The 18,627-nt window shown below is 40.8% G+C and overlaps 1 protein-coding gene across 1 annotated transcript in view; it reads right to left on the reverse strand.

Moving 5' to 3' along the window:
• Positions 1-18,627, reverse strand: part of LOC108798605 (neuromedin-K receptor-like) — a 168,449-nt gene that overhangs the window by 46,169 nt on the left and 103,653 nt on the right. Inside the window, exons 9-10 of the mRNA XM_018570363.1 lie at positions 12,312-12,497; positions 10,479-10,629 (exon numbers count right to left, since the gene is read on the reverse strand). Coding sequence (XP_018425865.1) covers positions 10,479-10,629; positions 12,312-12,497 — 337 coding nt within the window. The remainder of the gene's footprint in view (positions 1-10,478; positions 10,630-12,311; positions 12,498-18,627) is intronic.

Here is an 18,627-nt window from a genome sequence, read left to right on the forward strand (position 1 = left end):
GGGGGAATCCAGCCCCTCCCCTGTCACGGCAGGGGAGGGGCTGGATTCCCAGGACAGCTCACCTCCCGATCTACTGAGCCAACCTGTGACAGTCTCATTGTCACAGGTCGACTAGAACTATGAGGTGAGTGAAAAGCACTCACCTCATAGTTCTCCTTTAAACACAGCTGCAATCTACGTCTAAGGGGGTTATTCACAAAGCTAGCCGAAGGATCAGCTGTAGCTCCTGCTGATTCTTCGGCTGGCTTTGGCCGACTGAGCCCTTCAGCTCAGTAGAACCGAAGGGCTGCTGTACGGGATATTCACTATAGCCCGTACAGCTACCGAAGTTGGCTGAGCAGCTCGGTCGAGCCGAAGGCAAATGCTTCGGGTTGACTGAGCCGAGGTGAAAGCCGAAGCGGGCAGAATGGCCGGCCATTGGCTGCCTGAAAGCCTGCTCCTGACACCTGGGAAAAGCTAGGCAGAGGATGTTCGGCCGACCCGAAGCAAGCCGATGTACTGCTGATTTCAGCCAATGTACAGCTGAAATCAGCTATAGAAGCCTGAAGTGAATAGCCGAACAGCGTTCGGCTCACTTGACTTCAGGTTGGTTATTCACATGGCTGCCTTCAGCAGCTTTGTGAATAATACAAAACAGAGCGCCTCCATCGTGTAAAAAGTCATTTATTCAAACGGCAACACAGCTGAAAATGTACTCACAAGAAGGATCAATCAATAAAAGCATGTAAGATGATGCAATGGGAATCTCTGGCAGCGGGAGTCTCACAGAATGAAACCGATCAAACGTCCTCTGCCCCTGTGAGTTCGAACAGTCTACGCGTTTCAGGGGCATTTCAGGGGTATTTTCACTATGCGCTCTCACCTGTCTGGCGGGAAAACCGCCGTTACTGATGAGTAAAAACATTGGTATTGATAGTTAAAATTATTATCTAATAATTCCTAAAACTAATTAATAGCATTATATGTATATATAAAAAAAGGGTTGTGTGATTAAAGGAATTTTAAAGAATTTTAAAAGGATAACATTTCTCTAGATCGGGAGATCTTTGGATCTAATGGGAGCGGCTCTTAGTAATCTTAATGGCAGCTATAAAGTATGTGGACTTTTTAGAGTTTGTCACATAGTTACAAATTCGTTGGTAAAAATTATTATCAAATGTAGCACTGAGGCAAATAAAAGAGCAACATTAAAATATATGACATGTACATAATATCAAGCGGCAACAATCAATTATGTTAGACATTCAAACCGCAATGTTATAGACAACGTGTAAATGCCAAAAATGCTACAATCTATTATATTACAAATTCTAACCACGGGCTATTTGTGTGCACAGGTCATTGGGTCTGCGAAAGATTGAATTGGGCGCCCTAGAGAGTGATCCATTAGGGATTGGATCTTCTTTTAGAACTCCCCAATGTTTTCTAAGGACCTGCCCAATACGAAAGGCAGCATTATTGTATTGGGTGCAAAAACTAGTTTGATATTTGGAACTTTTATCTTGCTTTTTCTTAATGCTGGTCTTTTTTGGGGGAGGGGGCACTAGGTGTTTATTGAAAGCTTCATTAATAACGACTTGATTATACCCCTTATCACGAAATTTTTCCTTTAAAATCTCTCCTTGTTTGGCATAATCTATATCCTGAGTGCAGGTTCTTCTAAGTCTTCCAAATTGCCCATCTGGTACATTTCTTATCCATCTGGGATGGTGGCTGCTTCTTGCATGTAAGTACGAATTCCCTGCAGAGGGTTTAAAATGGGTTTTCAAAATTATTTCGCCTCCTGGGCCCACACTTAGCTCTAAATCAAGAAATACTAGAAGGTTCTTGTCTACCACATAGGTGAAATCTAATTTAAAGGGATTTTTCCTGCAGTACTCTACAAATTCCAACAGGGTGGTCTCAGTACCTTCCCAAATTATTATAATGTCGTCGATGTACCGAGCGAAAATGACAAGATACTTGCCAAATGGGTTATTTGTCCAGATATATTGTTGTTCCCACCATGCCATGAATAGGTTGGCATAGCTCGGAGCGAATCTCGCTCCCATGGCTGTACCCTTCAGTTGGACATAATATTCGCCTAAAAAGGTGAAATAGTTGTGGGTTAGAGTATATTCAATGGCTTTGATGATAAAAGCTGCCTGGGAGGAGTTGATAGCACCTGATTTGATCAAAAAGTGATGTACTGCTTCAAGCCCTGACTGGTGCTCAATCGAAGTATACAACGAGGCCACATCTAAAGAAGCCCAAAGATAGCCCTCTTTCCAGGTATAGGGTTTCAGGATCTCAAGGATGTGGCTGGAGTCTCTTACAAAGGAGGTATTTCGCACACTAATGGTTGGAGGAAAAAATCGATGTAGCTGGCCAGATTGTACGTGAGTCCATCCATGCCAGCTATAATCGGCCTACCAGGGGGCAATAATGGATTTTTATGGATTTTAGGTATATGATAGAAGTACGGTACACAGGGATGACCTACAGATAGGAACTGAAATTCCGATTTGGAAAGTACCCCAGTGTCCCTAGCCTCCTTTAGTAGGATGTTGAGTTGTCCCTTATATTCATTTGTAGGGTCACTATCTAGTTTGACATATGTAGAACTATCGGACAACAATCTGTGTGCCTCTCTTACGTAGTCTTTACGGTCCTGAATTACCAGACCCCCTCCTTTGTCTGCTTGTTTTATTACTAAGTCATGATTTTTCTTGAGATCCTGTAACGCTTTTGCTTCTCCTGTGCTTAAATTTTTGGCCTTATGTCCTCTCTCAGAGCAAAGTTTTTTAAAATCTCTATGGACTAGTTGATAAAAAGTGATGATATGATCACCCTTAGAGCCCAGGGGATAGAAGTTGGATTTAGGCCTAAAATGTGTGTGCGAAATGTCTGGGTCATAGCAATTGGCGGCTAAATATATATACGCTAAATAGCCTTTTTCCTATGGGATTAAGCGAAGGTATGGAATGAGCTTCGGCTCTGTAGGTTAAAATATCCAATCTGTCCATGTCATTGTCCACTCAATCAATTCATTCTTTATATTTATTTTTGTTCCGTCCAATCCTGATCCTTATACAATCCACATCCATTTGACCTTTTCTATAAACTCCCATTCATCTTTTAATTTATTTATATACATTTTTGTACTTATGTAAACCTCACCTGAGGCCAAACGGCCAATTACTCCTTCCTCACCCAGGAAGGTTCATTATATGTATTCTCCATCATACCGACATTTAAGAGACAAGGTATAAACAAACATTTATTACTTGTGCACTTGTTCTTCCATTGCCCATACATTACTAACACGTATATTGGTCTCCTCATCCACGTTTGGGCTTATATCAAGTATTTATGTATTTATGTATGTATTATCTGATTTTAGAATATAATTGATTCTTGTTCATTACCATCATCATTATATTTTATATTTTGGTCTCATAACATAATTGATTGTTGCCACTTTGTATCATCTACACGCAGTGTATATTATTGTGGTTAGAATTTGTAATATAATAGATTGTAGCATTTTTGGCATTTACACGTTGTCTATAACATTGCGGTTTGAATGTCTAACATAATTGATTGTTGCCGCTTGATATTATGTACATGTCATATATTTTAATGTTGCTCTTTTATTTGCCTCAGTGCTACATTTGATAATAATTTTTACCAACGAATTTGTAACTATGTGACAAACTCTAAAAAGTCCACATACTTTATAGCTGCCATTAAGATTACTAAGAGCCCATTAGATCCAAAGATCTCCCGATCTAGAGAAATTGTATCCTTTTAAAATTCTTTTAAATTCCTTTAATCACACAACCCTTTTTTTTATATATACATATACTGCTATTAATTCGTTTTAGGAATTATCAGACAATAATTTTAACTATCAATACCAATATTTTTACTCATCAGTAACGGCGGTTTTCCCGTCAGACAGGTAAGAGCGCATAGTGAAAATACCGGCAATTGGTCTGACACTGCCACGTTACCTTTCCCTGTGATTGGTTAACGATTCATTTAAATAGAGCAGGATATTGAAGAGTTCATTCAGGTTCTGATGAAGGGGGCGTGCCCCTGAAACGCGTAGACCGTTCGAACTCACAGGGGCAGAGGACGTTTGATCTGTTTCATTCTGTGAGACTCCCACTGCCAGAGATTCCCATTGCATCATCTTACATGCTTTTATTGATCGATCCTTCTTGTGAGTACATTTTCAGCTGTGTTGCCGTTTGAATAAATGACTTTTTACACGATGGAGGCGCTCTGTTTTGTTTTGTATTTCTCAGATCGAAGGTCATTTTGACCGGTGGGAGCTGCCTCATCTGTGTTTCTACTAAACGTCCAAATTGGCCATTCTCTCGTAACCGGCGGCGCCGGTATTTGCTTAGCTTTGTGAATAACCCTTTAAGTTTCCGTTAAGCTTAGATAATAAATATACTTGTAAATTAAGTTAAAATTGAAACTGAATAAGACCTTAAACAAGCATTAGGGAATAAGACAAGTTAAAAATAAAGTTAGAAAGTAGGGCTGGTAATGATTAACATTTTTGTGTTCGAGCAATAAAACATTTTTTTAATCGATTAATTTCAATTAATTATAACGCACATACAGATCCAACTACATTGGCCTATACACATACAGCACAGCAATGAAGTAATAAAAATGAACTAGGATCACACTAATCCAGCACGTTATTAATCTCACGTGCCCCACTCAATATGGCCGCCGCTTGAGTGGGGCAACTCAGAATAATAACGTGCTGGATTACAAGTGTATTTACATAGTATAGTAAAACAGCACAGCCCTAAGGGTGATTTAAACATAAGTATTAGCTTAATATTTGAAGTAGCAGGACCCGTCCATTCCATTTCATGCAATGACCTGATTGCAACATAATATCAGTAAATTTCAATGGGCACATTTCTGGGAGCGAGATGGGGGGGTTAATGGAGAGCCACATAGTGCATATATATATACGTTTAAGATAAGACAGAAGCTTGGTGCTTCTTTGGCAAACTCACCGCCCCAAGTGGCTCTGTCGGCTAACGATGGGAAGGGGGGAGGAGTCCAGTGACGTCATGGACATCAACGTCACCGGACTCCTCCCCCCTTCCCTTCGTTAGCCAACTGAGCTACTTGGGGAAGGAGTCCGGTGACGTCGATGTCATTGACGTCACCAGATCTCCGACGGAACTCCCGGAAGACCCGGAAACCGGCAGAGAGGTGAGTACCGATCAAAAAATTTTTAATCGATCAAAAAAATTAACGATTAATTGAGGAATTAATCGTTAATTTCCACAGCCCTATTAGAAAGTTATAATGTTATTATGAATTCACAGTCTTGCTTGCTAAATAAAAGGATGGTCAGGTACAGTTGTGCTTTGGGATACACTTTGTTTATCATAATACATGACTAAGACAAAAAATAACTCCATTATTGGAAGATTTATTCTGGATAACATCCAGCAATGCCAAATGTCAGTGAAGCCCTAGGTAAAATGCATCATGCTACAAAGATTGGAAACTCAATTCATCTTAGTTACTTATATCTTTCCTTGATATTTGTGTGGACTTTTTTCCACCTTGCAACAGTAAAAACACATCAGATAACATACACTTGTAAAATAACAAGGGCAATGATTCGAGCACCTCAAACCTTTATCCAGTGTAATTAGCTGTTATTCTTTTAGTCACCATGGAGACAGTATCTTTGGCAGTGGTTACAAACATGTAATTTGCAGGTTTTAAAGGCTCTGTATCCAATACACATGCAATAGGCCAATGGCAGGTAGACTGAAATAGGATGCCAAACAACAAAATGACCGCAAAAAAACATTGCTGACTTTGGAAATAGAGGAGACTAGCTCATAGTGTCTCACTTAATTTTATTAGGAAATGCCCATTATTGTAAAATGACTATCTCAATGAGATCTACCAATGAAGAAAAAACACCTGTATCTGAAAAACAAACACATTAAAATTAGGGATGTCCCGATGCCACTTTTTCAGGCCCAAGTACAAGTACTTCTCCTCATGTACTTGCCGATACCAATTACCAATACTTTTTCTTAAAGGGACAGGTGACTTTAAATAATCCATAGTACAACTACATGTTATGTACCATGGATCATGATTTAACCTATTCATGTTAGCAGCGGAGAATTGTAACTCTATTGCTGGAGTGTAGTGGAGGTGTGTGCTGTATATATGTTCTACATATACATTACACATGTCCAGTACACTATAGCAATAGATTTACAGCCAGCCCCGTCCCAGCTTCCCTCACTCACAGTTTCACTCTGATCCCTGTTGCCTCACGCGGTGCCTCTTGTAGTCGACGTTGGGCAGGATCGCTGCATCGCGTCTTGGTGCTCGCTCAGCTTGTGGGAGGCGCTCGCAATTCTGCCCTGCTAACATGAATAGGTTAAATCATGATCCATAGTACATATACAGCACACATGTCCAGTACATTGCAGTAATAGAGTTACAATTATCCCCTGCTAACATGAATAGGTTAAATCATGATCCATAGTACATATACAGCACACATGTCCAGTACATTGCAGTAATAGAGTTACAATTATCCCCTGCTAACATGAATAGGTTAAATCATGATCCATAGTACATATACAGCACACATGTCCAGTACATTGCAGTAATAGAGTTACAATTATCCCCTGCTAACATGAATGGGTTAAATGATCCGTAGTACATGATATGTAGCCCTGTACTATGGATCATTTAACCCATTCATATTAACATGGGATAATTGTAAATCTATTGTTGCAGTGCATTCTATATGTACTATATAGTACATGTACATATAAAATGCACTGCAACAATACATTTACAATTATCCTCTGCTAACATGAATGGATTAAATGATCCCTGTTACAGGGCTACATACAGATCATTTAATCCATTCATGTTAGCAGAGTATAATTGTAAATGTATTGTCTGCACTGTATTAGCAGTGTGTACTCTATATGTACTCTATACAGTGTGTAGTGCATATAGAGTATATACTGCTAATACAGTGCAGACAATACATTTACTATTATACTCTGCTTAATAGTGATCCCCCCTCCCCCCAATCTGCCCTCACTCACTGTGTTCGAACACCGGAGAGAGAAGCAATGAGCCAGCGCTGGTCCGGTGGGAGGAGCTCCAGGTGGGGTTCTAATTTAGCTGGTCCACCAATTACAGTGCGTTCCACTGGAACGCACTGTATCGCATTCTAAATTCCCCCTTGCATTCTGGGGTGGGAGGAGGCGTGGTGGTGCATTCAAGTCAATGTTCCTCCCCCCTCGCCACAGTGGAATCGCCTGCACCAAAACATGTGGCACAACAATGCCTGCGTTCCGGTCCAGTGTGATTACAAAAAATAGCTATAGCAGCATGTTTTGTGATCGCACTGGACTAGCCCCCTCCCGCCCCAGAATGCAGGGGGAAGTTTAGTATACGATACAGTACATTCCAGCAGCTAACCAGGCTTGAACACACTTTAATTTGTGTGAGCAAGCCCTTAAGGGTGGGTGGAGGGCAGAGCAACACTATGCAATACAGATACACAGTAAACAGAAGAGTGGTGCAGGTGTATCTTTTGCGGGCTCATGTGCAGGGCCGGTGCAAGGGTTTTTGTGTACACAGGGGAAAGTGCATTTTTCACCCCATCTTCCTCCCCTCACCCCCCAGCCCTCAGGCGGCTGTGTATGCAGCCTTATGCTAGTACTGACTAGCGTGTCATGTCCCCTATCATATTTACGTGGAAAGCATGTAGTGACCCCATCACATAGAGGTAAGCAGCATATAGTGACCCCCATCACATATAAACAAGCAGCATGTAGCGACCCCCATCACATACAGACAAGCAGCATGTAGTGACCCCCATCACATACAGATAAGCAGCATGTAGCGACCCCCATCACATACAGACAAGCAGCATGTAGTGACCCCCATCATATACAGACAGGCAGTATGAAGCGACCCCATCACATACAGACAAGCAGCATGTAGCGACCCCATTCACATACAGACAAGTAGCATGTAGCGACCCCATCACATACCGACAAGCAACGTGTAGCGACCCCATCACATACAGACAAGCAGCATGTAGTAACCGCCATCACATACAGACAAGCAGCAGGTAGTGACCCCCATCACATACAGAGCAGCAGCATGATGTGACCCCCATCACATACAGACAAGCAGCATGTAGCAACCCCCATCACATACAGACAAGCAGCATGTAGCGACCCCCATCACATACAGACAAGCAGCATGTAGCGACCCGCATCACATACAGACAAGCAGTATGTATTGACCCCCATCACATACAGAAAAGCAGCTCATAGCAGAGCTGCCTCCTCCAGCACATACATATACACAGCATGGAGGGGGAGGGCATCCACCCAGCTCTTCTCTCCGTGTCATCCGCTTTGCTCTGTGATTATCCACCGCTCTGCTGTCAGTGTGGAGATGCAGGGCCAGTGTTAGGAGTTTTTGCAGCACATGCCCCACAATAATGACTGGGCCCTGGGCAGCTTCCCCTTTTGCCCTGCGTTAAAGAGGGCCCTGGGTATAATATACTACACAGCCAATCATTCTTCCCCCATTGTGACTGGGAAAGTGGGATAAGTCAGACACATAAAAAAGTGCATACATGTGTGTGCATGTCCGGATTTTAACTTGCCAGTTGCCAGTAGTAACTACCTGCTTCCTGGCTCTCCCGGGTCTTCAGACGCACTGGTGTGGCTGACATCGCAGGCAGGGAGGGGCAGTCCCAATGTGTCCGACGCTGCAGGCTAGGATATGTGGTTCCAATGTGTCCGACACTGCAGGCTGGGAGGGGCGGGCCCAATGTGTCCAATGCCACGGGCTAAAAGGGGCTGGCCAAATGTCTCTGACACAGCGGCGCATGTGTATATTTTGCGGGCTCATGGTCAGGGCCGGTGCAAGGATTTTTGTGTACACAGATGAAAGTGCATTTTTCACCCCCCAGCCCTCAGACGGCTGTCTATGCAGCCTTATGCTAGTACTGACTAGCATGTCATGTCCCCTATCATATGTACATGGAAAGCATGTAGTGACCCCATCACATACAAACAAGCAGCATATAGTGACCCTCATCACATACAGGCAAGCAGTATGAAGCGACCCTCATCACATACAGATAAGCAGCATGTAGCGACCCCCTTCACATACAGGCAAGCAGTATGAAGCGACCCCATCACATACAGACAAACATGATTTATTGACCCCATCACATACAGACAAGCAGTATGAAGCAACCCCATCACATACAGACAAGCAGCATGTAGCGACCCCCTTCACATACAGACAAGCAGCATGTAGCGACCCCATCACATACAGACAAGCAACGTGTAGCGACACCATCACATACAGACAAGCAGCATGTAGTGACCCCCATCACATACAGACAAGCAGTATGAAGCGACCCCATCACATACAGACAAGCAGCATGTAGTGACCCCCATCTCATACAGACAAGCAGTATGAAGCGACCCCATCACATACAGACAAGCAGCATGTAGTCCAATGGCACTGGCTAACAAGGGCTGGCCAAATGTCTCCGGCACAGCTGGCTGGGAGGGGAGGTCCCAATGTGTCCAATGCTGCGAACTGAAAGAGGCGGGCCAAATGTCTCTGACACTGCAGGCTGGGATGGTGCGGTCCCAATGTTTCCAACGCTGTGGGCTGGCAGGGGCAGGCCAAATGTCTCTGGGCAAAATGTATTGGATGCTGCACGCACGGAGGGGAGGGCCGAATGTGTCGGATGCTTCAGCATCTGACACATTTGGCCACATTAGCAGAGTAGGAGGGAGATCAGGACAGGGAGTCGCAACCACAATCTACCAGCATTAGCTTTGTGAGCAACTGGTAGATCGTGATCAACCTTATGGGCACCCCTGCTGTAGCATGTCTGGATAGCCCTTCAATGTGTAAACTAAGGTGGAGAACAGAAAAAGTATAGGAACAAATAGTAACATATTTAGGTAAGCAATCCAGGGATTTTAAGAGTCATGTGATATCCCACGATCTTGTTACATGCAGGAATTTTGCATATTGCTTGTTCTTATAGCATTGCTTGTAAATAATACTATTATTGATGGTGATATTGAAATAATGTTGTGTTTCTTTTTAAAAAGAAATATGTGCACATTAATCAACATTAAGGTGCTTATTATAAATAATGGCTGTGGTTACAGAAATCTGTGGTTACAGAAAGAGAAAAACAGCCCTAAGGACTAAATCTGATGCATCATTTGTTATGGCGTACACATGTAATAAATATTTTTTTTAATGCATTTGCCTGTTTTGTTTTATAAAACAATAAAAATAAAAACACATGGAAAAGACTAAACTATTAAAACAATCTATTTGTATGGGATGACCATTTATTTATATACCAAGAAGTAAACTATTATCCATAATCAGTAAATAAAAATTACCTTTCTTTTAGCCCTGAGCTGTTCATGATATTTGTCAGATGTATCTCCAGGTATTTCTCCACCCCATAGAGTAATTCCAACAATTGTATATGTTATTCCCATGACAAGCAATGGGAAGCAGTATACAAACAAGACCACAATTATTTGATACCTAAAATATAAATAAGTAATACAGGATAAATGTATTGAGTTACAATGTCACAAACAATACATTCCTAAGTGGTAATAGAAAGGAAACTTATAGGCACCCAAATTAGAGATAGTTCTCCCCACTTTATGTTCTGGTGACAGCATGTTACTAGAACAGGAACTGAAGTAAATTCTGAAACAGGGACACAAACAAATAAGGTAAAGGCATCAACAAAGTTTCTATGATATATCTCTTATGCCCTGCTCCTCGGCAACTACTGCCGCTTCCCTGACGCTGCATTACATAGCAGGACAGCTATTACAATGCAGCTTGCAACCAAGACTGCAAAAAGGGAGAACTGAGTATAATTGAATAATACAGTGAAATAATGTACCATTATCTGTGGAATGAGTTAAAGCAATACTAAATTAAAAAGGTTTTTCAAATGCTGATATTAAATCACTTACAATGAATGCTGCTCCTTGATGTTTAAAAGTTTTAGTTTCCTGCCAAATCAGCTGGTCCCCTGAACATTGGTCTTGATATCCTATTTTAAGGTGGCACCTTTCCCTTGCAGTGTCCTATGGAGCCACCCTTGGGTGTGCTAGCAAGCTGAGTGTGTCTCCACAAACACACAGGGCAAGCCAATCCTCTGCTTCCTACTCCCCCACTCCTTCCTACTCCTTCCTCTCCAAGCTAGTAGATAAACAGCTACTGGAGACTATGATGTCCTTTGTGACCTTGAACTGGACAGGAAGTTCAGGGAAGCTGAGCTGAGAGACTCGGAGCCAGCTATTTGTAAACATGATGACTATAAGTGTTTGGGAGAAAATATAAGGAAAAACTTTGCTAGGCAAAGTATACTAGTTTGATATGGATTTATTATTGAAAGGAGTTTGAGACTTTCATAATATTTTGAAGAAACCTTACACAAAAATGAAATTTAATTCTATTTAGTGTTCAGCCCTAAAATAACTACATACGTATCCTTTTTTTTTTTTTATCCACCAAAAATAATGAGATTCTGCCCATCAACAATAACACTGAACTGAAAACAGTTCCAGACAGCCAAATATATTGGTATACACATAAAAGTAGTGGTTTTACTTAATCTGCTATATATTTATCAAGACATTTTATATTGAAAGTAAAGGATCAAAAATTGGGCCTCTTCAAACACTTTCTTTACAGTGCACTAGACAACTATTAATACAAATAGATTTTTAATATACTAGTTTATTTTTTCCATAGGATTCAGCAGGCCTTGGGTATGGCTAAGGCAATAAAGCAGAGAACTATTATAGGCCATTTTTAAACTGCTGCCATTGAAAGACATGATTTCCATTACAGTTGCACCTTATCGCTTTATACAGTGCTCTATGTTTATATTTCTCACACTAAATTTAAAATGTAATTGACTGATGTGTTGTGATCATCATTTTTATATGATCCAATCTAAGTAAAAAATGCCACTAGTCTGGAGAAGTATGATTTGAAGTTTAACATAACTAATAAATTCCATATGAATTTCCTAGGTGCTGCAAATGAAACTGCTGACCTCTATACAAAAAAAATGATCACATTGCCCTTTCGCTTGACATTTGCTTAGACAGGGAATCCGCTTTCTCTTTCCTTAACTGGCTTTTGGATTCTATATGTGGCATTCAGATAAAAACATATACCCAAATTTCACATTTGCTTACGTTAATTTTTTCCCATATCCTGGCCATACAAGCAGACAAAGAGTTCTTCTTGGCGTCACTTTGATTTCAGAATAAAGGCACTGAGGAAAAGCCAGCAGGAATGCGAAGACCCAAATGCTTCCAATGACTACCTTTGTTGAGGTTGCAGACAGGCGCGGTTTTAATGGATTAATTATAGCCATGTATCTGTAGGAAGAAGACATAGAAATTATTTCTCATATGTTTATTTGGATTTAATAAAGAGAACTTTTACAAATCAAATAACTATAAGTCTATTATTTTGTTCGATATAATAATGAAAAAAAAGGCCAAGGCACACTAATTTGCATGTTATTCTTACCAACACGTCAATGAGTAATTTTATGAGTAATTTGACCACTTGCTGTCCGGAGCAATTTTCTTAATATTTGCAACCGCGATAAAATATGCATTTTTGGCTAGAAAACAGCTTAAAACCCTCATCAATTATACATTTTCTGAAAGCAGAGGCCCTGTAAAATAAAAAAATGCTAATTGTAATTTTTAATGTTGTACGGTATTTGCGTAAATGTTTATCAAACCAGTATTTTAGAATACAATACACTAAAATAAAATTTAGTGCATGGAAACAGAATATAATACACAATTTTTGATAAAATATAAAAGATGTGGTCACGCCGGGTAAATAGATACCAAACATGTCAAGCCTTAAAATTGCGTTCGCCCTTGAAACCGCAAAAAACTTCAATACCCCAAATTTCCCATAGGGGACATTTTAAAAGCTTTTACCGCTCATCAGTTTAGTGCCAACAGTGATTAATGGCTCTAGAATTATTGCTCTCACTCCGACGTTCACAGCGATATGTAACATGTGTAGCGCAATTTTCGTTTTTGCACGTAGGCGCACTTATAGTGTGTTTGTGTGTATATATATATATATATGTGCGTGCACGCGGGGGGCGGGGACTTTAAAAAATACATTTTTTGCATTTTTTTAATATGTTACTTTTATTTATTATTTTTAAACACTTTTTTTTTACACTAACTTTATTACTATCATATAGGGGGGGCTAACAAGCCCCCAATGTAATAGCAGATAGGGTGTTTTTCAGAACCCTAATGTCAACTAGGGACCCCAAAGAAGCTGAGGAAGCAGATACCTGCTTCCCCAGCTTCTTCTCCTGTCTCTAAGAGCTGGAGAATGTAAACAGTGATACTGGAATTGATGTGTATCACATCACTTCTGGTGTCACTGTTTACATTCTCCAGTTCAGTGATTGGAGGAGAGATTAATGGCTTGAAGCCTGCTAATCCCTCTCTGACCGATGCGGGGAGACCTACTGTGCTGGTCCTGGGCCCGCATGGGGGACAGTGGAGCCCGGGGAAGCCGGCGGAGGGAGGTGAGGGCAGCATATTCCGCTGATCAGTACAAATGATCCGACGGCTGTTTAGACGCTGGATCGCTTGTATCTTAACAGCTATCGCTGGCTGTTTAAAATGACTCCAAGAACACTTCTTTGGCCCGCCGTATAGTTAAGGCTAGCCGGAACAAGTGATTGAAATGGAGCTACAGTCAAAATTGACCAAGCAATTCACAAAACAATGCAGGCAATTCGATCATTGTAATTAAAAAACACAAGAATGTGGAAGATATACCTGCATTGCATTTATGTTAAGTATCACATTTACTGCTTTATGAATAAATCCCTCAATCTTAACAGTTTTATTTCTATGAAAGAAGAAAAAATTAATTGCATTACCAAATTGCCAAAATGAAAAAAAAAAAAGCTTCTTTGTGGGTGGGCTGTAATTTATGGGCAGGTTTAAATGAAGCTTGTTTTAAATTAAATAAGTAAGCTGTGATTCTGAAGCTCCAAATGTTTTCTGTTTTTTTTATTTTTTTAATAGATGAAATAAGTGTTTGAAGCACTGTCAGGTAAATTATGCAGTCTTTGAGTCCATCAGGGGGTTTTTAACTCCTTTTTTTCTCCATGTCACCATTACAAGAAATACAAATGGGTGTTACCAGGGTAGGAATGTGTGTGCAAGGAACAATGGACCCTCACAGATGTTCTAACATTTACACACTGGTTTTGGTGCTGTTTGTGTTTCCATTGGGGAGATTCTTCTTCACCTGCCCATCTCATGAGCCACTCAATCTCAAAATATGTTTGTCCAGAGTTCGGTTTTAAATCTAAAAGGTTCATATTTGACTAGAAACCACATTTTCTACTAAATGGTATATCTAAACACAAAAACAAACAAATATTGCAGCACCTTATATGTGGTGTTGCATTTGATTTTTCTTTTCATGCCTAATTTTCTTTATTTTCACCTGGTAATAGTGGGAATGACACACTGCCTGTCATATGGGTGGCTAAGGTCACAGCACTGTGTTATAGAGGGAGCCATGGTCACCACCCTAGGCAGCTCTTCCGATTTGGACTACAAACACATCTTACTCTCTTCATCTCTATTACATGCGGGCCAGGGGGAATTGAAGTTTACAGAATGTACTCTATCTTACAAGAAAGATTAGATTGTTGTGCTTTTAGTTAAATTCACAGGAAATAAAAGGGACACTGCATTTCTGGCAAGATCAATATGTATTTTTTGAAAACAATTAGCCTGAAAAGCCAAAACTAAATGTAGCCACTAGGGATGAAGGAATCTTCCTGGTTTCAGTTCACGAGAGAATTGGCAAACTCAACATGAAGTCTGTGAGACCCGAACTTAGTACCAAAGCCCACTGAAGTCTATGGGAGGAGAGTTGTTATTTTGTAATTTTTCCTGCCCATTTCAAGGCTAATTAGCAAGCTATTGTTGAAAAGGGAGTATGGCATGCCATGGGTGACATAAACCAACATTAAAAAAATACAGTACAGCAGAGAGAAGGTCTTTTCTTGCTGCTTAAAGGTCAGCATTAAGAAATGCACAAATCTTTAATACCTTACTTGGCAGACATCTTAAAACTATACATGGTGTTAAAGAACAGTATGATTTTCATGGACAGTCTCAGTGACAGCATACACTGGCAGCACATATTTGGCTGTGGAATAGATTTTTTTCATTTTCCATTTAGTTTGGCTTACAGCAGCACCCCAATCTGATTCATTGTAGCTTGCATATATTAAAGAAAAAGAAAAAAAAAGAGGGCATGGGGTTTCCCTTAATATTCCAACCAGACCTTTATCCAGGCATACAGCCTGGGCGGCCAGAATAGGAAAGTCAGTGAGCCTGCGGTCTCCCCTTTCCCCTTACTGTATCATACCAGGCCGCATGCCTTTCAACATTGAGGGAGTAGCTTGCAAGAGGGGCGGCAAAGCCTCCACCGTATCCCTGCAAAGTACCTTTGACCAAATGTACAGCGATGAGGACCTCTTCCCCACCTGCAATACCCCCAAAAGGAAGGTGTGGGTAATATGGGGGAAGTTATGTGGAAGACCCTTTATAATATCTGCCTGCTCACAGGGGAATGAGCACAGGGGTACACTGGTGCCCCTTACCCTTCCCACAAATTTGAATGCAAATAAATACACACATCTTAAAAAAAAAAGTCTTCTAATAAGTACAATTAACTATAATTAATTTTTTTTTACTAATGTCCCCTGATGTGATCAATGTCAATAACAATGTCCAGCAATGTAATCCGTCATTCATGATGTAAATTGATCTTTACATGCTGCACACCTATCAAAAAATACCGGGTTGCTGGTACTGTGTTTCTGTTACCACAGCGCTGTGGATCCTGAGTGATGTCATTGACCAAATATGTTCAATAATCAAATTTAATTAATGATGTCACCTGGGATTCCTGTCACTGTGTTTTTCTTACATTAGTTCATCAGGTCTGCAAACCGTGAATTTAATATACTGTACTTTTATAGTCTACGCTATATTTCTTATTGAATAATACATAATATTAGGCCATGTTTAATGTTTTACCTACTGTTTTTATGATTACACAGGACAGTGTGGTTCAGAGATGTAACCTGGCAAGGTGAAAGGTGGGATAAATAGTTGTGATGACTAATTTTGTTTAAGCCAGTTTGCTATAATCATAAGGGACTTGATTACGCAATAGATCTGGCCTTTGTGCCTTTCTAAGTGACACTGTGGATAGACAAGACAAATGAAGTCAGATAGTAAAGCAGTTAAGCAAAAAGAGCTGAAATATGGTCTTTTTGTGATGCATTCACAACACTCTAAAAACAAACTTCCCTCTGCTAATTAAACTAAAACACCAATAGCATTTGTTTGTATGAAGCAATTAAGTAATTAAAAATGTCACTGCAAAGCATTATCTACATTTAAGAGAAATACCGGTAGATCAAATGTAAAACACATCTACAGGGAGAAACAACAAGAACCCCTTCACACCCCACCCCCTCCCACCATATTCAATCTCTACTTTTTATCTACAAAAAGTCCCATGACTTAGCTAAAACGCTTGGCATGTGCCACATCAAGTACTAGATCGTATTTCTTGTCTGTAATGTGGGAGTGTGTTGTCTGCTGTTTGAATCCTTCTGAAGAGACATAACATGAGAGGCAATAAGTACTATCCTTGTCGCACTCCTTACCGATATGTCCCTTGTAGTGGGGGGTGCTCGCAGTGACCGCGGATGGCGCCGCGAATGTCAGCAATTGTAGAAATGTCATCAGCACACCAATCCTTTTAGGATAGCAAAAGCTTCATTTATTGAAGTTTTTTGTCATATGACCAAACAAGCGCTTTCAGGACCGCACAGGGTCCCTTCATCAGGCTTTAGCATTAACATGAGAGGCAGACAAAAGACCAATGAAACAGACCAGTAAAGAGAATGGAGAACAGTTTTAGACCACCAGTTACCACTCTCAGAAGAGCTTTCACTGGCACAACTAAGAGCTCTAGCTATGCGAGTCTGTGACATTAGATTCACTACAATATACAGTAGCTACCATAGCCAATTTAGAATTTATTACCTGTCCATGCCAAACCAAAAATGGTGTTCCTAAGAACAATACTATGTTCTGGACTTTAGAATGAAAAAAAGCAGGTCAATGTATCTTGGTATACTAAGGCGCATTAAACAGGGGACCAGGTTTGAAATATAATAGACAACCACTTTTTCCTTAAATTTTATTGAATTATATAAATTGCATTAGAGAGTCTCAGTTGTATAGTCATGTTACAATATTCTTAAAGAACGTTAATGTAGAGAAGGCACTATTGGACACCTGGCTGATAGTTCAGGTATCTATGCGTGATATGTCAGATATCCATGAGATAGATGGCAGCAGGTAGAAATGTGCAGATTTTTTTCTAAGGGGGTTATTCACTATTCGGTTCAGTCAAACCAAAGGGCTGCTGTATGGGCTAATCTGTCATTAAACAATAACAACTGGATGGAACGGCCCGTTAAATCATGGCCAGCTCTGCCCAGTTGTTATTCATTGGGCAGGACCTGCTAGAAGACTGTCTTTTTTATTATTTATTTTTCTTTTTTAAAATATCTTTCTTTTTGAATTTTACTATGTATTGACATTTTTAAAATATTTTTTCATCCTTTTTTTTCTTCTCCTATTTTCACTGATTTTCTGTTCTGCTCGGTACCACGGAGGTACCGAGCAGAATAGCCAAGCCATGGGCTATTCACTCACTGCCGTTCGGCCCCTACGTGAATAGGGGCGAACGGCAGCAATTGAGTTGACAGAGCTTCGGCTCAGCTGATCCAGATGTTGGATCGGCTTAGTCGAAGTCCCTCCGCACTGACCAAAGGCAGGCGATGTACGGCTGAAATCAGCCGCACTAAGCCGGAGTGAGTAGCCGAACGTCGTTCCGCTCTGTTCACTTCGGCTCGGTTATTCACTTGGCTGCCTTCGGCAGCTTAGTGAATAACCCTGTAGATTTCTACAAATTTCCATTAATGACTAGTGAGGCAGTGTTTTCTTTCACAGAAAAGGTTTTGTTACACTGTAGCCCTTACCACCTGCAGTGGAGTGGCTACTAGAAATGTAGTGATTGCCAGAGCTGTAGTTAGTCTGGCTGAATTATAGTTAGCGTTTATCTGGTTATTGACAGGTGTTCTGGCATTGATTGTACCTGCCTGAGTGGAGTGTGACTCTGCTGCAGGGTGAGACAAACAATGGGGGACACTGAGTGTGTGTGCAGTCCACCAGCCAATTACTGGGGCTCTCATAGCCAGTGTTGCATGCTTGGGCAGGGCATATATACTCAAGGGAATTGCCATGTGCTCAGTCTAGTCTGGTTCCAGCCATGGATTAGTCCAGGTTGGGGTGCTGTCCATCTTGACCTCGGGGCTAGACCTGGGGGTTTGAATACTTGTGTGGGAAA

This window comes from Nanorana parkeri, unplaced genomic scaffold (assembly GCF_000935625.1).
Source record: "Nanorana parkeri isolate BGI_ZX_2015 unplaced genomic scaffold, ASM93562v1 scaffold1519, whole genome shotgun sequence".
Taxonomy (NCBI): domain Eukaryota; kingdom Metazoa; phylum Chordata; class Amphibia; order Anura; family Dicroglossidae; genus Nanorana; species Nanorana parkeri.